This window comes from Macrobrachium nipponense, chromosome 16, assembly GCF_015104395.2.
Source record: "Macrobrachium nipponense isolate FS-2020 chromosome 16, ASM1510439v2, whole genome shotgun sequence".
NCBI lineage: Eukaryota > Metazoa > Arthropoda > Malacostraca > Decapoda > Palaemonidae > Macrobrachium > Macrobrachium nipponense.
The window spans coordinates 51,107,516-51,130,160 of record NC_087209.1 but is presented as its reverse complement, the minus strand read 5'-3'; the positions used below and the strand labels follow the sequence as shown (position 1 = coordinate 51,130,160).

Genomic DNA, 22,645 nt, shown 5'->3' with positions numbered 1-22,645 from the left:
CTACCATAGCCCATTGGAAAATATACTGTGTCCCCAAGGGAAGCCTTCCACTGCATTTGATGCTGAAGATGGTGAGCACAACCATGCAAGTCCTATTGGGCTCCAACTCTTCCCTCCCTTGCCTTTATTGCAGAGTCCAGGAGTTGATTTTCCTTTCCCTTGGTAGGAACATCTTAGTCCACTTAGAAAGGGGTGCTGCTGCTATTTGTTGTACATTTTTCTGTTGTTGGAGGGATCCTATAGTAGTTACCAGAGTCTTTTATGGCTCTGACTCATACCAAGCTTTCTCAGGCTTAGGAAGAGGAAACTGCTACGAGTATTATATCCCAGATTCCCCTTTCATAAGAACAGCATATATTGTGCAATTCTTTTGTTGGGTTCATTCAGTGAATTGTGTGGCAACACTTTTCAAACAAGTACCAACAGAAGGGGGAAGAATGTGATAGTAAGGTTACTTTGAGGTGCAAAATATTTGAGCCCACCAATATTTCCTTTCAAGCTTGATGCAACACTCCAGAGTCATAAGTGTTCCCCATACGGCCCACTTAGTGTTAAGGCAACTTCATTAAATATTGTTCTTGAAGACTCTGGAAGCTCTTTAATAGCTAGTACGTACTTTCATCATAGTAGTAAAAGTTATAACACTGAAGAGGTGGAGAGCAACATAAAATTCCGCCATGGCTGTCCTGGGATTTTTCTCATAGGGGTCCCAAATTGCTGGGTAGCCATGTCTAATGGGAGCTCTTACCTCCCAAAAGGAAGGACAAGTGTTGCCCTGGGATGACAGACAAGTGGGTTTATTTCTGCCATTAGACCTCTTTTCCCAGTCACCACAAAATTCTGAAATTCTGTCCTCACATGATTGATTGTTTTAAAAGTGAAGGAACAGAAGAGCTAGTGCCTCCTGGAAAGGGTGTTAGTTCTCAAGATTGTTGTTGTGATATATCTTTCGATAAACTGGAGAAAGGTTGTTTCTTTGGCTTTCATTGCTACGTTAATAGGGAGGATAACAGTCTCCTCTGACAGCTTCTGAATTCATATTGAAAGAGGGACTAAGTGCCATTCAGTATTGGGAAAGGCCACTCTTTCCCAAAATTCTACATCTCCAACCTCAAAGTTTTCCTTCCTTTTATTAATGAGGTATTTTCCCCTCTGGTGAAAGGATGCTCATTGAGGCATCTCTTGGATCCAAGAGTTATCAGTATCATTCTCAGGGGGATATTAGTGGCAGCACTACATTCTGATTTGAGGTTTTATAGTCCGACCTTGTCTTATAGTTGTTACTAGTCAGAGGTCTGGAAGTGAGTGTACTGTCTCCCTTTACCCATTCTGATTTGAATAGGGTTCTAGACAACTGATTCAGCTTCATATTTTACTTGTTTTTTTTTATTAACCTGTTCCCATGACAAGTTTTTTGGTGAGAAAACAAATCTCTGCTTGGGAAGACTGTGCAACCTCTCTATCCTCAAATTTGAAAAATAAGGTTTTTTTTACACATCAATTCCATATCCAGGACAAACCTGATTTCCTCTTGGGAATCATGGAGTGTCTCTGATATGCAGATGCTCAGTAGCATGACCATCCTTGATGCTGTTCATAAACAAGAAGTTAGGCTAACCTGATTTACCCATTCAAGTAAATCTGTCAGTGGTAAAAAAAAGTCATTGACTGAAGAGTTTCAATAACAGAATTGTATAATTTGTTAGACAGAAAAAAACAGCACTGCAAATTCTTGCCTTGCTGGACCTGCTGGCTCCCAATTTTAACAAACATAAGCTTACTTATTAAAATTTTAAAGGATTAAAACTTTTCACAGAGTTTAAAAACTATGTATAAAGCTTAAGTAGTGTTATGATGATCGACAAATGGAATGCCGAACGCTATCTCAGGAGCAAACACTGAAAACATGTGAACCCTGTGAAAGGCCAGAGTATAGGTGACATATGAGCTGTTGTTACAAGTAGGATGAAAGAAGACCGAGGTTTTCTTTGTAGGATAGGCGATAGAGCTTCTTGTCCTCAGTCCTTTATATTCTATTACTACCAACTATTACTACTCTGGCCAAGACCAATTTTAAGGGAATTCTTTGAGATGGTGGGGACTATGAGAGTGTAATTCCTTTGAGGACCAACAGTGGCTACGTTATCAAAAAGAATAATTATACCCAACAGAGGTAGCCACTGCACCCACTGACAATTATTGTGTGTGCAATTTCTTAATTCTTGATTCAAAAATTCTTTGTTCTGCAGTTTTGAAATAAAGTAATTTCATCCTAATCAGCATTTACTACAGGGTTTTCATTTAGTATAATGGCTGTTAACCTACATTTGTAACTACACTCCACATGCTATCACTACATGTCTCCTTTTCTCCAAAGTTTTCTATACTGTTAATTTGATAAGTGTCACTGGTGGTTTGAATGTGTGAGATATAGCACTGTCATTTTAAAGTGTTGTATACTGTAAGCTATAATTGATTTGGTGATTAGTTCATCAAAAATTTTATTTGTGAAAAAATATTATTTATGCTTAAATATCTCCTAAGCATTTTATACATTAGGATTTTAAATGGCTGCTATTTTATTTAAAGCACTCTGTTGTGTCAACATGTCATAGAGATATCAGACCTTAAATTTTACCCTAAGATAAGACATTTTCACTTGTCTGGGTTAGTGATGCAGCTTCAATAATTGAAGTAGGTCATAGTAAGCAGAGTAACCTTACAGTTGAGTTCATATGGAACTCAGTATTTTTTCTTCATTGTTTTAATGGTAAAGAAAAAAATGCCAAGAAAGTAGTCCAGTTTTGCCATAACCTAAGGGAATGTAGAAGTCAGCATTAATTTCTTTTTCTTTTTATATATGTAATATGTTAGCTCCTAACTTATTTAAATGGCTGAAATAAGTCATGAGTGGTCAAGCTGTAATTTTGGTAAAATTGACAGCATAACTTTATGCCAATGTGAAAATGAGAAGTGATGAAACTTTCCTGAAATGTCTTTTACCAAAATACTTTGTGCAGTCTTTAGAAAATTTTATTCCTGGTCATATATTGTTGCATACTGTGCATGTTACTTGGTTTATAAGGAAGCATGGTTTTTATAATGTATACTATCTCTTATCTGTTGTGTGAAGCACTTCACTTCAAAAGGATTTTTTTTATTTAAGTACAATTACAAATTTAGGATACTATCATTCTGTTCCAATTTATAACATGTAATATATTACTGTTCCACAAAATAATTTGTACATATGATTTTGAAACTGTTTTGTATTTAGTTTCTTTTTATGTTTGTATATTTATAACAGTCTTATTCCTGAGAATATCACTTTTTCACCTCTCACTGTTTTAAGTTTTGTGAATGTTGTGTATGACCACTTGTGACTTTCACATGACCAGTTTTTCAAATCAGTATAAGACTTTTCAAGCAGCTATGTTGTTTTCTTCTGCACCTATTGCTTTAATTTTACATGAAGCAGCATTTTCAAAAGAAATTATGGTGATTAATAATGTAAGATTCTGTGCAGGAGGTTAACTGACAAAGCTGTCCTGAATTTGTGGTCTCACTTCAAGTGCAAGTCATCTTTGAATTTAGGACTATCCTTTGGTCTTCACTGTTATAAATGAATTTATCCATATTTTCACTGTAAAAATTATGTTGATGGTTATAAGTCCCTTTTTAACTTGGCAGGACTTACTGTTTTGTCAAAAAGATACAATATCCTTTTTTAATTATTCACTGTAGTGTTAGACAGGCACCAAAAAAAACTAAAAACTGAATGATAGAGAGATATTCCTTAGTTATACATTGGGTATCAGGTCATCTATGAGCAAACACCATTTTGTCTTCTTGGATTGAATTCAGTTTTTTCTTTGCTTAAGCAATGTAGGTCTATGATACCCTAATGAATTAAATAAAGTACAAAGTCATTTGCATTGCCATTAATGGAAAACTCTTTTGGTAATATAGATGTTTGCAAACATTTATGAACGGTCTAGAAATATGAAAAATGGCAGTGACTACTGTTGAAGCAAATACGAACAGTATCCCAAAGGCACTCCTATTCAATATTCAACCTTTATAATCCATTCTTTAATGTGATAGATTTTTCTTCTTTATATAGATGCTTCAATAGAAATCCTTTTGGAACAGTTACATAGGAAGTTTATGTAGGTAAATTATATCTATGGTGATAAAGATGGTGAGGAAGTTGTTGATGAAATAAATTGTAGCGATGTAGTATAGACTAAGTGCTTCCATTTAAATACATTGAAACATTATAATAGCATTGTAATTATTAAATGTGACACTACATCTAAACTCTCAATGTTTCATCAACACTATTGTTATTGCACCAGCCAATGTTATGCATACCTCTTGTATCATATACTGAGGTATGATGCAATATATTTTTATTAATGCTAATAATAACATTATTGCAGCTTGTTGTAGAATGTGAACACCGGTGAAGAAAAGGTATTGGCACTTTAATGTGAAACCTTGATAATCATGCTAGTAATTAAAGTCCATGTAATTTTGCAAGCAACATAACAGTGCATCCATTTGTATAGCATTTAACACAAAACAGGGAAATAATAGTAAATATACTAAAAATATGTAATATATATTGGTAATGACCCTTTATTTAAGCATATTTTATTGAATTTAATTGCTGCTACAGTGCCATTCAGCTTAATCTTTTTTCTAATCTTCTGATGTTGTCTTTTTCTTCTTTTGGAAGGCTGAAGATAAGATGTCCTAATTCCTTTGCTGCTTCCTCTACCATTTCTGGTTTTGTTTTTCTCCTGATGTTTCATTCCTTCTAGGAAGATCATCTGAGGTCTAATTCCTTTGAGAGTATGTGTTGGAATGACTCCTTTTGTGTGTGATGCTGGCTTTTATGCTGGGCTCCAGGCTTGATGACTGCATTTGGGAGCTAATGAAAACTAGGGTTGGTTAGATAAGGGCCAATGGAAAAATGGTCCTTACCTAACTGACCCTATATTTCATTGGCTCCCACATGCAGTCATCAAGCCTGGAGCCCAGCATAAAATCCAGCATCACACACAAAAGGAGTCATTCCAACACAGACTCCCAAGGGAATTAGACCTCAGTTGTTCCTAGGAGGAATGAAACATCAGGAGAAAAACCAGAAATGGTAGAGGAAGCAGCAGAGGAATTAGGACATCTTATCTTCAGCCTTCTAAAAGAAAAAAAAAAAAAAAAAAAGACAACCTCAGAAGATTAGAAAAAGAGTACTTCAAGCTGAATGGCATTGTAGCAGCAATTAAATGTAATAAAAAATAACACTTAATAATAATAATAATGATAATAATAATAGTAATTATTATTATTATTATTAAATTTCTTTCCCAAATGAAGGGTGACCTAATTGAAATACATCATACCATACTGGATAAAAGGATAGATGTTTAGTCTAAGATAGGTAAGGAACCGTCATTGTTCCTTGTTTAATATAGAATAGCTATGAATCTTGCCATTCTAAATTAACAGAATTCCTTGAAATTAGTTTGTATTCAGCATTTTGGGAAAAAAATAGACTTAAGAATATCATTTAAAAGAAAAGGCAGTCCCCGGGTTACGACGGGGGTTGCTTTCTTGAGATGCGTTGTGAGCCGAAAATCGTTGTAAGCCGGGACATCGTCAAAAATCCTAAGAAAACCTTACTTTTATTGCTTTGGGTGCATTAAAAACTATGTAAACTGCATTCTTGATGCATTTTTCATAAAAAAAGACCTTCAAATATTGATTATTTTGCATTTTTGGAGTCATTTTTCTTCTGCCACATCAGCGTTGTAAGTGTCGTAAACTTGAAAATAATTTCTGATAAATTTAATTGAAAAGCGTTGTAACCTCGGAACATCATAAGCCGAACCTGTCGTAAGACGGGGACTGCCTTTTATTTAAAATTCATTTAATTCTAAAGTTCTGGACAGTCCTTGACTTACATATGGGTTCCATTTCACAGACACTGATGTAAGTCAAATGTTATGCAAGTTCAATGTCCTCTTTTCTAAGTGATTTTATTCCACTATTATATGAAAAACATACATGACGTAATATATATACCCTTTAGCCTCAAGAAATTGAAAGTTTTAAAGGAAAATTAAAAGAGACTTATTGTTACTAAGACTCGCATGTCTTGATATTCTGGACAGAAAATAAGAGGACAACTTGGCTCATCTAATTTCACATAGCAGATATAGATATTCTATATGTACCACTTAATGAATTTATATGTTCAACTTTACCACCTGACCAGCATTGGGAGATACTAAGGAAGTGGACAAAATTCATAGTGGTTATCATATTAGGCCCTGCTGCAGATCCTCACCAAGTCCAATTCTAATTAAGTCCTGGCCAGTGTTCATTCAGCAGTCTTGCACACTGTGGAGGCAGAATCTCATCTAAATGAAGGGATGGCTAGCAAGCCTCCTAGGTTCCTGTTCTCTTTTAATAAATAAATGCTACATTAAGGGCAGTATCACTATGCAGAGTTGATAACCATGGCTGGCTGATTACATTTGGTTAAATGAAGATGATGTAGTTGAACATGTGATAATTCAGCTGGGCATTGGTATGCTTCCAGACTGGAAACACTGAGGGAAAGCAAGTCAAATCTTGAACCTTGCAGAAAAGGCAGCCAGTATGTATCATTTGCTTTAATTCCCATGGTTTAGACTTTAGAGAATGTGGTTACAGTTTTCTGCTACTGAGATGGTCTAGTAGGGAGAAGACTGACCAACCTGGATTTGGCAGCATTTTCATCTTGACAAGACAATTATTATATTTTTTGATCCCATAAAGACTTCATTTTCTAGCTGAATTCTGAAGACTTTACTAACAAAAGCAGGCTGAATAAGCAAAAGTGATGTCATTATACAGGAACCTTGTCATTGACACCTCTTTTTGATAAAGGAAGCATCATAGGATATATTAGGTCACATATTTGCACATCTCTTAGGAGAAGCTACCGTCAATTAAAAAATCATTATTGCCGGTAACACTGGGATGGGAAACTTAGTATATGTGCCCTCAACTAGTGAGCAAAGTTGACAAAGATGTTGCATTGTTATTGCTAGGAACATACTGAAACCTAATACATTATGAAGAAAGATACTCAAAACAAATGATGATAACTGACAGTGCACCATTCAAGAAGTTAGATGTAATTCTTATTATGATGTTTCTTTGGAAAGAGTGCAAACTGACAAATTTTTAATCAATTTGTATTTTTCATAACTAACAAACCTGCAGTCTTAACTTGAAGGGAAAATTCTCTAGCACCTGCTGGAATCTGGTGAGAAAAAAAAAAGACAACAATTTTGGTGGCAACAGAAGTCAGCCAATAGGGGTATAGGAGGAGGGCACAACCCAACCTACTTCAACCCAGCTATGCAGTGGCATACCAGTTTTCTCCCAGCCCCAGTAACTGAATGAAAGGTGGTGGCTTGAGGTGAGCCATATACGTTGAAGACCGCAAGTTGGTTAGTTATGAAAAATACAAATTGATTAAAAATTTATTTGTTCGTACACAACAAACTTTTGGTCTTAACATTTGGCTCGCTTCCTAGGACAAAGGAAGGAGTCATAAGCCTCTCATCTGTCAAGCATAAGTTTACTAAACAGCCAGACATCTGGATTATGGAACAATGTGAACTAATATCTACATTGTGTCTTGGAGGAAGGTAAAAATTCTGTAATTGTCAGAGACAACAAAACATATGTTAGCCACCAACCTCGTTTGTTGTCAGTTCCTCTATCCCATTGCAAGAGAGAAGGAACCTGCCTCTGTAAGGAATTTATATTGTGTAGGAACAATGAAATACTATATATATACAGAATAGAAGCTTACCTGTATCTAACCAGTTCCAGCACATGTTGGACCAATTCACTCCACTGCCCACTGGTAGATGAGAAAAAAGAAAGAGAAAGGAAGAAGACTAGTCATCCCATTCACTCTCACTTTCAAACCAACCTCATAGTCAAGATACAGACTGTCCTGCTAGAGGCACTGGATGAGCTATACAATTTGTTGAACAGCCACCACTGGACTCAAGGATCAAGTGTCCAAGGACCTGTGGGCAAACGTCCCACAGACAAAAGGATGTGCAGGTGGTTTGGACAAGGCATGTACGGGCCTGCAAAATTCTGTGAAGGAAAGGCCTAAGCCCCCAGCATCTTGTGCTCTTGCTCGCACTGTATTGGCATCTGAATTTAAAGAAGTACTGTAAGCTTGTCCAAAGACTACACATAGCCAAAAGGAGATTGTGTTCTTGGACACTTCTTTCTTGTTCCAGCCTGCACTAACAAAAAGCAAAAAGTCTTCAACACTCAGGTCTGAGATGACAAGTCCTTTTTGGATAGCTACACAGTGCCCTAACAAGGCCTAAGAGTAATTCATCTGAGTTGTTACCAACAAAATCCCCTAGAGGGGATCGAGAAAGACATAAATCTGCCATCATAACTCAAGGGATTTTGAGTCTTGGCTACAAATCCGGGAAAAATAAGAAGGCTACAGACCCCCTCCCAGCATACGCTTAATATTAAGAGAAAGTCCATAAAGTCCACCAACTCTCTTAAATGAAGCTTAGGCCAATAAGAAAACCATTTTGAGGGGTACATTTCTGTCTACTGATGTATGGAGTATGAGTGAGATGCTAAGCACCAGGATCAAGTCCCAATTAGGAGATTTAAGATCTCTTGGTGAACAGGACAACTCAAAACTTTTGAGAAGCTCAGAGACTTTACATGAAGATGAAAGGTATACATCCTAGAGCAGCTCTACAGTCAACCCCCACTATTCATGGTCTTGAAATTCAAGGACTCACCGATTCGCAGATTTTTTTGTGGAAATTAGTCCCAAATTATTTGTCAAAAATTTGACAATTCATGGACTTTATTGCCGAAACATATTCACTAATTAGTAGTGTATTTTGATGAGATTTTCATGACAGAATATAATTTTTAAAGATAAATATATGATTTAATACTGTTCAGATATTAATATTAAAGTAAACAGCATATCATAAAATGTATTTATTTTTTAATGCATATTAAATATTAAGGTACTCTTTTCCCAATTACTGTACAAAGAAAATGTATGAGAGAAAATAGATGTACGTATACGTACTTGAAAATAGGGGTCACTTGAATAGTTTTCCCACTTAGTTATAAGACATATTTTTAAGGGTAATGTTTTAAGATGACTTTGAAATGATAATGAAGTGTTATACTTAACAGTTTAAGGTATCTTCTGTGTAGCATGATAGATTAAGGTATGAGAGAAAATGGATGTACTTAAAAATAAGGGTAACTTGAATAGTTTTCACACTTACCCGTAAGCCTTATATTTTTAAAGGGAATGTTGTAACATGACTTTGAAATATTAAAGTCTTTTAGATGATAGTTTAAGGTATATTCTGTGTATGATGTTAGTTTAAGGTATACAATGAATCATTAAAATAAGCAGTTATAAACATTTTTAGAAGGGAGTCTGGTTATTTAACTATTTAAATAGCCAGTTATAAGCATTTTTAGAGGGGGGGTTGTAAAATATTTGTGTATTCTAGCTATTTGCGGGTGTTTGTGGTCTCCATCCTCCACGAATACTGGGAGTTGACTGTACAGTAGACTCCGTATTTGCGAGGAATGGGCACCACAGACACACACACACACACACACACACACACACACACACACACACACACACACACACACACACACACACTACCCCCGAATAGCTAAAATCTTCTAATACTTTAAACCCCTCTAAAACTGCCTATTTTGATAGTTAAAAGACACATTTTTTTGTGTCTTTTAACTATCAAAACTTTTAACTTGAGTATTTTGATAGTTTTACCACAAAAAGTACATTTAGTCACAAATATTATATGAAAATATAGTAATCTGAAAATATTTCTCAGTGAAAAATACTGCAAATATGTAGTCAAATTTTCCGCAAATAATGGGTATATACAATCCACACGAAAATCCCTGACTAGGCAATTCTGCGAATTGTGAGCCCACAAATACCAGGGGTCGACTGTATAGCCTTTGATGACTTATGAATTGACATTATGATTGCACCAGTGGCTGGTCTCTCATGTAGTTTGATCTCTCAGCCAGATACATTCTAGGCAAGAGGTACATTGTGGCAGACAAGCAGAGTCAGAGTCAGAGACAGAGTTGTTTCTCCCTACAGAGAAAAATGATGAAGTCAACTATTTGGTGAATAGAAGTTCTGGCCCGAGAGGAACCCTGCTAACAACGCCCGTTACAGTAGACGGCCCACTTCCCTTGAGATAACCCGATATCTCTGTTGCTGCTTTGAAAGAAAAGCCTTTCCCTCACAAGAGATACTTGATAGTCTCCAGCATATAAGGTTGTGCCAAGGGGGATCTCCTTTAGAGCCTCGGTCAGTAAAGCTAGGAGATGAGGGAACCTATCTGCATATGGCCACAAGGGAGCCACTAGGGTCATCCTGAGGTTCTGAGAAATCATCATTCTGTTAATCACTTGATGCATACGGTAAAAGAGTGGAAAGGCATAAGCGTCCAGGTTGTCCCAGGGCATCTTCTGCCACAACCCAGGGATCTGGAACAACTGAACCAAATACCTCTTGCTTCTTGTTGAATCTAGTTGCAAAAAGATTTACTGTTGGCCTTCCCAACAGGTGGAAAAGCCTTTCCGCAACTTCCTGATGTAAGTATGTTGTGATCACTCTGTCCCAAGAGCTTGACCCCAATGACTCTGCTTGTCTGCCACAATATACCTCTTGCCTAGAATGTATCTAGCTGAGAGATCCACAACATGAGAGACCAGCCACTGGTGCAATCATAATGTCAATTCATAAGTTGACGTGATACTAGCCACACCCCCCCCTTTTGTTAACATAATCTACTACTGTAGTGTTGTCAGACATGAGAACCACAGTGTGCCCTGCCACCCTTTCTTGAAATTCCTGAAGTACTAGTAAAGCTGTTTTCAGCTCCAGGATGTTGTGAAGCTGCTTGTCTTGGTGATCCCACGCTGCTGAAGTTAGGAGAACCTCCGAGTGTGCTCCCAATGGTGTGTGTGAGGCATCCAAGAACAGATGAATCTCTGGTGGGGAGAGTGAAGGGACACTTTTATGGTCAGGTTTTTGTCATCCAGCGATCATTCTAAGTCCTGCCTCACTTCTTTTGACAGAGGAAGTCAAAATGGGATAATCCTTTAAAGGGGACCAAGGGAGATCCTTTGAAGGGCCCAAAACTCCTTTAGTCTCCATTGGAGGGACCGAAGATGGAGACACCCATGAAGAACGGAGCTTCTATAGGGACGACAAGTTACCTAGAATTACCTGCCAATGACATGCTGGTTGTTTCTGTCTGGACAGGAAGAACACTGGACAGCCCTCCTGAACTTGACATGTTGGCCTGATGGAAATACCCTCGCCGCTCGTGTTTATAAGCGTGTCCAGGTAAAGTATCCTTAAGCTGTGATAGAATTGGAGCAGACGGTCCCCGTCTAGGATTAGCTTTACCTGAGAACTTTTCAGGAATAGCCAGTCATCGAGGTGTCCCAAGATGTGTATCTCATGAGAGTGGGTCCAGGTTGAGACTAGGGTGAACACCCTTGTGATTGTGACTGCCTGTGGGGCACTTGGTGGGTTGGAATCTGGAAATATGCTTCCTTCAGGTCTTTCATGAGCATGAAGTCATTCTTCCTGATGGCTGCTAAACTTTTGCGAGGGGTTTCAATTTTGAACCGAGGTTGAAAGTCGATAGGTCTATAATAGGTCTTCAATCCCCCAGTGCTTTAGGAAAAAGGAAGTCATGGCTTTAGCAGCCCGGAGACAGATTCTTTACTACCTCCACAGCTACTTTTTCCAACATTTTCTTCTCCTCCTGGAGAGCTAGATGCCTCAGCAACACTTGGGCTTATGTTGATAATATCTACTACCCATGTCTCCTCTCTGTACTGCTGCCAAACTACCCAGTGGCTTGTCAGGCAACCCCCCACCAATGGCAGTGAGTGGGGAGGGGTGTCCCCTCTATCATCCCCCTCCTCTCCTAGTTCTGGGAGAGCAGGGCTGAAAGGGCCACTGCTGAGGGGTCTTCTTGGTTAGAGATGGAGCAGGTTGAGGTCTTTTAGGAGAAATGTAAGAATTTTGAGGCCTGGGCTTGGAAATGCCAGCACGAGAAGGATAAGTTGATTCAGTATGGTTTATAACTTGATTCTGGTTTCTGAAACTCTTGATGGGAACCTCATTCATATCAGAAAGTCCAGAGTCATTGTCCTCCTAGTAATTATATCTGCTTTGCTGACTAATTGTTCCATTCTCCTTTCTATTAAATTCCCGAACTATGCCAGTCTTTTAAGATCTCAAAGGAATCTTTTGAGCAAATTGTTTTGATACTTCATAGAGAGGAATAGTTTTCATCACTATTATGATTACAATATTAAGTGTGAATGTAAATGATTAACAACAAATACTAAGTTGCCCAAAAGAAAAATGAGCATTAATATCAAGGTTGGCAATAAACAAATGCACGTTAACTTGTAGGCAAGGCAGTTCATCCATGTTTCATTTAATCTTTAATTTACAAATCAATTTTAGATCTCTCTCTCTCTCTCTTATTCAGTGCCCTAATGAATATGAAATATATAAATTAGTATGATAAATTATGAATACATGAATGATAATAAGTGTTCACACATGGACTTAAAAAAATGAAGAATGATGATTAATAAAACCAATAAAAAAATCAAATTTTATATTTAGAAATATATACTTTATAAAATAAATTGACTGAAATCTGCACTAAATATATTGAAATCATATCTTATTAAAATAAACAGATTCTTTCAGATAACCCATAAGGTTATCTACCTCTCCACAATCATTTAAAATTTCTAATTTATGTAGTCTTCCCAGCTATTAAGTACTTTACCCTAATGCGATTAAATCTAGGACAGTGCGCTAGTAAGTACTCAACGGATAGCTGACCATCACAGTGAGCACAAACTGGGCACTGGCTCCATCTAAAATATAACTATGGGTGAAGCAGGTATGGCCAATCCTAACCTGTGTTAGGATGATCTCTAATCTTCTGATGCGATTAATACCCGAACTCCAAAAATCAATAGTTTTTCTAATATTTGTTTGCTTCCTATTTGTGGATAAAATAGGGGACGACCATCTCTGCTGCCATTTCTTACATACATATCTCCTAATAACTGGATGCAAATCCACATATGGCATCTTATTAGTTGAGAAATCACATCTCGCAGCATCCTTTGCTTTACTATCAGCCAGTTCGTTCCCTTCTGTACCAGTGTGCCCAGGAACCCAACATAACTTAACTGATTTGGGGCAACCAGAAAGATAAAAAAGCCATTCCTGAGCCTTTTGAATTAAGGGATGGGTAGGGTTAAACTTCTTTTGGCTTCTATAACACTCCTTGACTCGTGTATTTAAATTTTCTTATCAAATGCAAGATTTAAAGCATCAACTATGGCTGTTGCTTCAGCAGTGAATATGGATGAGGAGTCTGGTAACTTTTCTATATATAACTCCCCCTCACACACCACTGTACAGCCCACTCCATCTTCTGATTTTGATCCATCAGTAAAGATTTTCCTGTCATTTATATGCAACTCATCATGCTCCAAAAACTTTTTTCTGACTTCTTCCAGACGACCTTTCTCCCCTATCTCTTTAGTGCATACATCTATTGCTGGAATAAACCAAGGAGGGATAGCAGGATATTTTCATCCTCCATTGCTCAGCTGTCTGATTTGAAATGGCATTGCAGATCTACTAAATCTAAAAAGACTTGAATCACACTTGTTTCAAGATCTCAAAAGAAGGATTCTCTCTTGTGCTGTTCAGCCTCATGGTGTATCTCAGACCTAGCTCATGTCTCCGTGGGTCCAGTGGTAGATGATGGGAGTCTACATAGATACTTTTAAATAAGTGAAGTTCTAAAAGCTCCAGTACAAATCCTTAGCCCCATATTATGCACAAAGTCCAATTCCTTAAGTTTAGTCTTTGAAGCAGTTGAATATACTTGGCAGCCGTAGTCCAACTTAAATAAACACTTACTGCATTGTAAAGTTTAACAACAATTTCTTATCAGCACCCCAATTACAATTAGATACTACTTTTAGTTAACTACTGGTTAGTTCAAGAATTGGTTAGTAAATTATTTTTTATGATGCTTCCTTGAATGAACTTGTAAGTTTTTGGAGCATCTCTGTTTACCAGTTCCATTTAGTTCTGTCCTTCAGCAGAAGCATTATTTTATTGTAAGACCTCCTTAAGAGGTAGCAACTGTACTTTTCTGACTAGAATGAAGCAAATGACGTGAGAAAAGGATGATATGTAAAGAGTAGAAAATTCCTGCCCATCATTTCATGTTTGGTGTTACAGTTTTGTCAATAACTTCATGTGTAATTTATTATATATTCAAAGGAATATTATTTTTGTATTTTCATAAAAATAATAACATGCTTTGCTTTTTGATGGAATTTTCAACAGAGACTACAATATACATGGATAAGTAGCCTTCTATTTCATAAGATTCAAGAATAGTTTGGTTGCATCTGGGATCAAGAAGTAAAAAGAAATTATTTGCCATTATACTGAAAATTTAGTGGGTTGAGCCTTTGCATTCATAGTAATTTTATGGTGAATGGCAACCTCTCTTTCCAGCATGGGATGTCAAATTAAGTTATGCATTTCAATATCTGATAATCACTTCATACACCCTTCATAATGGTATTCAGAATGAGAAACTAATCTTTGATTAAGGCTTCCCCACCAAGGGGCCTGAAGAGAGGGCTGAAGAGATCATGTATTGACAGGTGAAATGAATTTATAGGATCTCCAGAATCTCCATATATCAGAACAGTTTATAATTGTCTTTTGAAACACTTCCAGAAGCTTCAGCTATCATGACTGTTTATAAGAATCTTTTCAAACAGTTAGGTGGCAACTCGAAATCAAATTAGCATTATACCCATACCTACATCAGTGCTTTTAAGGACATCATGGTCTTGTTAATCAGTTTATATATAATCCTGACTTGACACTAAGCACTTCCTTGTATTGATATCAGTGGAATCACAATAGTGGGGAGGGAGCTGTTTAGCTAACATCTTTGTTGCCTTCTTTTCACTTTTTATTTGGAGGTTGCTTGTTAGCTTATTTGCATTAATAAAGCAGGTGCACAAGTTCTGTTTTTAAGTCACTAGTACTGTTTGGCAAGCTTCATCCAGGATAACAAAATCATTGGAGGTATTGCCACCTTTATCAGTTTGTTCCCATAGTGTGACATCACTTCACCATTAAAAGCCACATTGAAAAATTTTAAATCTTGCAAACACCCCATAGAGAAACCTCTTATTGTACTTGAAGTGTCCTACTTTCAGCACTATCCTGCATCTGATTCAGCTTTCCATGGCAGCAGTGGACATTTTTAACATCGTAAGAGTCTCCCACTAGTGAGGGATACATCTCTGATTAAAAGAGTGGTGACTTTTTTTGTACTAATGGCTGTTCTTAGCATTGCAATCTAAATAAAAATAGAGGTTTATTTTTATAAAACATTTTTATCAAGATTTTGTCTAGTTTTTATGGACAAGTTCAAAGTCTTTTGAAATGGATACTTCTGGCTAATTTGACCTTCATTATTCATAAAAATGGCTGAATTTATTTGCAGTGTGCCTTTTTTATGTCTTTCCCAATTTGGTTTCCATTCTAATTTAGAGATGCCAGCATTCCCTTCCAAGCTGCTTAGTTTAATCTTTTTCCAAACTTATGTATGGATAAATACAGTACAAAGGACTTGTTTGGTATTTTTATCTATCAATTTTCACATATTGATAAGCTTAGCAACTAACAGTATGCATATTACGATATAGCAAACAGTATGCAATAGAATACTGTGAAAATTACAGCACTTGATTAAACTGATCTTGGCATATGTATACATAAATCACATGCCATTTTTTGTTTCCTGTTATTTATCCCATACAACAATATTTTCAGAGGTCAGTCATATTTAACTTAGTTAACAAAATACACAATTGCTAAGAAATTCAAGTTTCTTTGGGAGAGTCAAATGCTAATCTCATTAAGGATTGGAAATAATCATGAATAACCAGTAGCTAAAGCAGTAAATCATCATTAACAAATAATGGTTGATCATCCAAAGTGTGAATATTTAAGTAATAAAAATATGATTGTACTGTTTTTGCTTGCAGAAATGTGAGTTCACAATTGCAAAAGGTTTTAGATGAAATATTAAAGATAAATAATATGTATACAATATTATTCAAAATAAATATCTTGTATACAGTATCAGTGATTTTATAAGGATATTTATTGCATAAAAGGAGGGTACATACTGAATTCAACAGTACCTCATTTGTTCCCATAGTGTTTTTAATGGTGATTATTTTTTATCAAGGTTTTACAGCTTTAATATCACATTTATGACTTCTTTCTGCACTGTTAATTGCACATAGTAGTATTGCTTAAACAGGAAAAATATATAGTATATCTTTTAATTTCGTTTAGATTAAAAATTTTCCTGGCAGTGATGTGTAAGTGGTAGAGTGAGCTGAATTCTTGTAATTGCTCATCATTAGTGTAGGTATATGATTTTTTCAGTTTTGTTTAGGAGTAATAAATGTTGTTACACTTAGAGATTAATGGCAGGTGGATTTTTCTGGAGTTAATTCTCCTCAGGCTGTTTACCGGCATATTGTGATTGACATCCAGCTTTCATATATGTATACTACTTATAGCTATTGGTTGCTTTTTAATGCAAGTGCTTTCTTTATTCTATAGAAAATTTGTATTAGTTGGGTAGAATATAGTATGTGCATGTTGTATATAACAAGTTTGATTATTATATTTGCACAGTTTGTTCATGTATATTTGTGGGCAGCTCTAAGGCAGATTCTTTCTGTGGTTTCTGTGGCAGAATCACATATATTTATAAGATAAGATAGAATTAAACAGTATGCTTGTGTGTGCAATCAGTGAGACAGATTAATTCTGAGTTACAGTGGCAGAATCACTCATTTCAATCTGATAAGATAAAAAGGTATTTAATTGGTCTTACTTTACCTACTTGTAAAGGTAAAAGCCTTAAATTGGAAGCAGTTGATTGCGGATTGAAACAGATAACAAATTACATCACAGTGACCCACAGTTAATGACAGAAGTCATGAAAATGTATGTGACAGTGACTTTTTGGTGCAATGGGAGTTCTAAAACTGGGTGGTGGAAAAGGTATAAAGTTTTGATAAAAGAAGCCATTTAAAAATGAATGCTATGAAGTATAAAGTTGTAAATGTAACTGGAAATCATGAAAGTGGAGCACTGAATGTTAGGACAGGTGACAACAGATGGGAAGTGATTGATTTGTACAGGTATTTGGGAATTACATGTTGTAACAAGTGATGAGTGAGTGAGGAAAGGGGTGAGGCATAACAAAACTAGAGCAACAATGGTATCAGTTGACTTTGCAGAAGATTTGGAAGGAAAAAGTAGTGAGTGGAAGCACAAAATGGTAGTGTATGATCAATGTTAAAAAATAACAGTGAATATTATGTTACTATTTATGTGGATTAAGAATGGTTGAATGGTTAAGGAATAATGAAGAAATGGAAGAAGGTTAGCTTGACTGAAGAACTGGAACTGTATTTTTAGGCAGTCTGAGGATGGTAGGTTTGTGAAAAGCACCTTTAATAGGAGGTATAAAGGAAGGAGAGGAAGACCAAGGGAGTAATAGCTAGATGAAGTATATATATAATGTGCTGGAACAAAAGTGTAATTCTCAATATATAAGTGCTACTATAGATAAAATGGGAATTTATTCATAAATATATATACATGTTACCATCAGGTAGTTATGAACTCTCCACAGTAAAATTTTAATGCCTTACAGTTCTATATCAGAAATGTGCACATAGTGCTCTGTTTTGCTAGATAAATACATTTTCATCTTACAAATATCATGAACTTTTCAATATGAAAGTTTAGTTAACCCCAAGCATTTTCCTATGATTTTGCATACTGTATATGCTAGCTGGAAATGTGTGTGTATCCCTTATGTATATTATTTTGTTCTTTTTACTGAAGGCTATTGCTGTGTGATGCTCATTGTTGAAGCTTATGTTAAATCTAATTACAATGCCAGATAGAGAATTATAAATTGATTCCTCCTTTTCTCCTTGTCAATGAATTTTTTATTTTTAAAGATATCTAAAAAAGAAAATTCACTGAAAATAGTATAGTGCATGATGAAAGTTCCTAGAATTTCATATTTGCATTCAGAACATCTTGCTATATTTCATAATACTTACTTTGAAGTTATAAGTCAAAATTAACAACCCTTGTACATAATGTTGAGGTATATAGTCTTGACAATTTCCTTATGTAGCTTAGGTAGTGCATGAAGATGTTGCTGTCATTATATATAACTTGTTTTTAGGTTGTTTTGCTCTGTGTGATATCTGGCTACAAGGAAGCAGCAACACTGTGCCTCAGACAGTACCAAATCTTGCCTGATCTGGGATGAAGTTGGATTTCATCTGCTGTGCTGGGAAATATTCTTGTACTCTATAGTGTACTACCTATATAATTTTTTTTTTTTATGGTCATCAAAGGCTTGTAAAGATAAAGCAGTATTTTTAGCATGAACATATAGTGTATTCTCTGAAATGAGAAGTAGAATTGCAAGCTGCTGCATTTTAAGCTTGGGTCTTGTCACTTGGGGTTATGGTATTTTCACAAACAGTACCTAAGAAATTTTCAATCTGAAATTTAGCATAGACTGCATGGTATATTTGTGTTTTCAAGGTCAAGCACTAAACTCTTGGACTCCCAAGTGTTTCTTCTGATAAATAAGCAGTGTTCCTATTAAATTATTTTGTTCTTATGTTTTTTTCCCATATTTTGAGCCATGTAAAGTATATAGGTACAGTACAGTATATTCACTTTGCATCACAACTGTCAAAAAAGCAACTTCAGTTTTGTATTTTGTTAAGTTCAAGTTTATTGCAGAGAAAATCAAGAAAATTTGAACCTATCACACTTAGTTGTATTATACTGTACTATACAGCAGTTGAAAATTTGTCATCCCTATAAGCATGGTAAATTTTGCATACAATTTTTTTTATTATTAGTTCTGGTATCATACTAAGAATCCAAATTCCATCTTCATCTATAATTTTGTTTGTGTGCCTGTTATCCTTTCCAGGTAAATGTTTGATATGTGTGCAGATGGCAGAGCAGCTGCAGTTCTATAATCCTGTATCATAAGTAACAGTTGTTAATCTGCATGGTAGATTTACGTTAAGAAAAGTATTCCTAAACCAATGCAAAGTACAGAAAATAGTAGAAAATGCACAGAAACTAATTCTTTGCATGGTGTCTCATTGCCCAGTGTTTGATAACCGATGACCATAGTGTGCCTTCTGCTTTGTTCCCAATTCTTAGATAATGACCAAAGTAAATGTGCATTGCTGTTTACAATTTTATTTTTTGTGATTAGCAGTCAGAGATATTTGTCTAGAAATGTAATAACAGGTCATGGGTGACTGATGTTCTGCAGACAAAATATTGAATAATCTTTTTAGTTTTCAAGCTATTGTTTGTAAATTTGTGAATGTCTGTAGCAATACAAGCACTGAGTATATTTTTTTTATATTTTAAGTACCGTCATCTTTGTAAAGTATATTGCAAAACACGTCAGTGAAATGTACATTGTATGTAAGTGTTCACAAGTTTGAATATATAGATAACAATGAAGATGCCATTGAACCCTATTTTTTTTCTTTTTTGTTATAGAGCTTATGTACTATTTTTTATAGTCATTCAGTTCATGTAGTTGTTATTGGTGGCTTACAATACATCCACAATGGCCTTGTATTTTAAACTATCTAATGTCTAGGAAAATGATACATCTTAGTACATGAGATATATAAGAGTGGAAACAGTATGCTGGTTATCAATTGTGCCAATATATATTATTCTTACTGATTTGGGGAGAATGCCAATTAATGTGCAGTAAATTCATCAGTTTTTTTCAGGAAACTGGTATTATCCGTTTGTAGGAAAATTGATATCATTGTCTACTGTCCCATTTGGAATTTGTATAAACAGAGTGAGAATTCTTATTGTAATGTTATTTTCTTTCTTATTATGAGAATTTTAGATTTGTCAGTCATTTTAAGTTTGGTATTTTCTTTAAAATGTCACGTAAATGCACTGCCTTTAGTATGCTTACATGGCAGATTTTTTTATGACCCTTTCATTTTAAAAGCTTTCTCTCCATAGCAAGACAGTATCTGATTCATGGGCTTGATAAAATTCTAGTCTATCAGAATCTATGTAATACCATTGAAAACATGAGTGCCATGTACCATAGTAAAGGCTCTTGTATTTGGATGTCTGATTGAAAAGCCTTGCCTAGTTAGCTGATCTAAAGTTGAGAAATTTATTTAACATTCATCTTCCAGAAAGTAGAAATTGATGCATTTCAGTTACTAATAAATCATGTACTTAGGCACTGTACTTTGAGTTTTGTATTGTGTACAATCTTGTTTAAATGACACTTCAGTTAATGTTCATGTTCATTTGTTTTCATATGATATAGGAGGATTATGAAACAAGGAAAATTATGCTAGTGAATTGGCTGTAGTCTTTAGGATGTTTTTGTATTTGAAGCCAACAACATAGTATGTTTCCAAGGGCAACATCCTCGTTTACTTATTTCACATTTGTTGTTGCTTTGCTAAAGATAAAAATAAAGGTAAAAGTTTATTTAAGTATCTAGTACAATGTTTTACAGCCTGCAGTTTCATTTTCTGTTTGCTGTATTGCATTTTTGGCAATGGTTGTTTAATACTGCTTATATAGCAGATACTCACACATCTTGGCAATTTACGTAATTGAAGTGTATGTTTATTATACATTTTATTTTGAAACACAATAATTGACACTTAATAGTTTGATGTTAATGTTTATATTTTGTACTTGTAGACTTAAAGGATTTTACAACTTCTGTTAGGTATGTCCACAGCCCATTCTTTCTTCTGGCCTTCCAGATGTGAATTTCATCCGTCCAGAAAACTTTGCCTTAGTAGGAGGTGCTTCATGTGAATCACAGATCTAGGGTTTAGCTTGAAATTTTATATGTATATATTTATATATGTAAGTACTGTATACACATTATGTATATATGTACTAGCTGTATGGTGTACATGTTTATTTAATCAAATGATTTTCCAGTAATTTTTCTATATATGTAGTGCAGCCATTTTCATTTGATTTTCATGAAATTTTGATTTTACTTCTGCACTAGTTTTTATATTTACATAATACAGTACTACTCTAGTACAAGCAGTGCCACACTGTGAAATGAATAATTATTCAGTATGCTTTGCACAAATAATACTGTGTGCATATTGAGTTTGTTTTATTTAAAAAAAAAAAGTTCATACTGAATTTATTTAAATTGTCTATGCTTCTAATTAATTAGTCTGTTAAAATGGTTTTGTTTTCATTCCCTATGGGGATAAAGTATTAGAATAAACAATGTATTCTAGTACCCTGCTGTATCATTAACCTAGTTAAAATCAATTGATTGATTAATTACTTCTTGCTGGCATCGCAATGACGAGGTTATTGACGCTATAATTTATAGAATAGTTAAGTTTTTTGAAAGAAACTAATAAGAATAATTACCATGAATTGAGAAAAAAAAAGACATTAAAAAATAAAAAACCCTAAAGCAAAAGTATATTTAAAGTATGTGCATCAGAATAATGTAATCAAATGTAATATTATATGTAGGTCCGTGACGAGGAAAACCCGAAGAACACAGCAGATGACTAACGACCAGGTAGTAGTAATAATCTCTTTCATACCAATCGTCATAAACTGGTTGCATTCCGTCATCCAGGGTTCCCTACTATGTCACAGAAAGCCAAATCACTGTTTTACTGGCCTACAATGCTTACAGATATAAAAAGCACATAACTGATTGTAACACGTGTCATGAAAACAAGGGACACACTAAGACACCTGTCAGTTAAGGGCCTATCCTGTGCCAAATCAATCCTTGAAAGAATATACGTAGAATTATTAACAGAATTACGAGTCTGACAGAGGGAATGAACACTTCTTAGTGTTAATAGTTCCTTGACACGTTATATAGAATTAATAGCACTAAAAACAAACACCGCAATTGAGTGCGTTAGGAATATTTATGAGTGCTAAATCACTAAACATGGAATTCAACACATGATAATCTGACTTGGGTGGTGTAAATCAATAATCTCCTTAACTCGTGTGAATTCCTTTCCATTAAGAAAACCAATAATATATTTTATCACCCAGAGTCAATCGGTTTGGTAGAATAACGGATAATTAAATAGGAAGTGTCAATGTCTTACGAGTTACAACTCGTGATATTGGATCCGAACTGGATTATAGCGGTTCTCGCGGTTTTAAATACCTTTATCATTTATATCTTGTATCTATAGAATTGATGCCGCAAGTAGCCTTATACGGTACGCCGCTAGAACACTTTTCCACATATTCAAGCCAACCATTAATTTA

General features: G+C 35.3%; 1 protein-coding gene across 6 annotated transcripts in view; it reads left to right on the top strand.

The window, feature by feature from the left end:
* LOC135195686 (transmembrane protein 268-like) overlaps nt 1–21,633 on the top strand; it is a 779,026-nt gene extending 757,393 nt beyond the window's left edge. For 3 of the 6 annotated variants that reach the window (XM_064222077.1, XM_064222078.1, XM_064222076.1), the window contains exon 10: nt 18,513–21,633. In XM_064222077.1, coding sequence (XP_064078147.1) covers nt 18,513–18,589 — 77 coding nt within the window. In that variant the 3' untranslated portion in view covers nt 18,590–21,633. Of the gene's footprint in view, nt 1–4,442; nt 4,477–18,512 lie in introns of all 6 variants that reach the window. The other 3 variants (XM_064222081.1, XM_064222080.1, XM_064222079.1) reach the window with 3 other exon arrangements.
* The last annotated feature ends 1,012 nt before the right edge of the window (nt 21,634–22,645 follow it).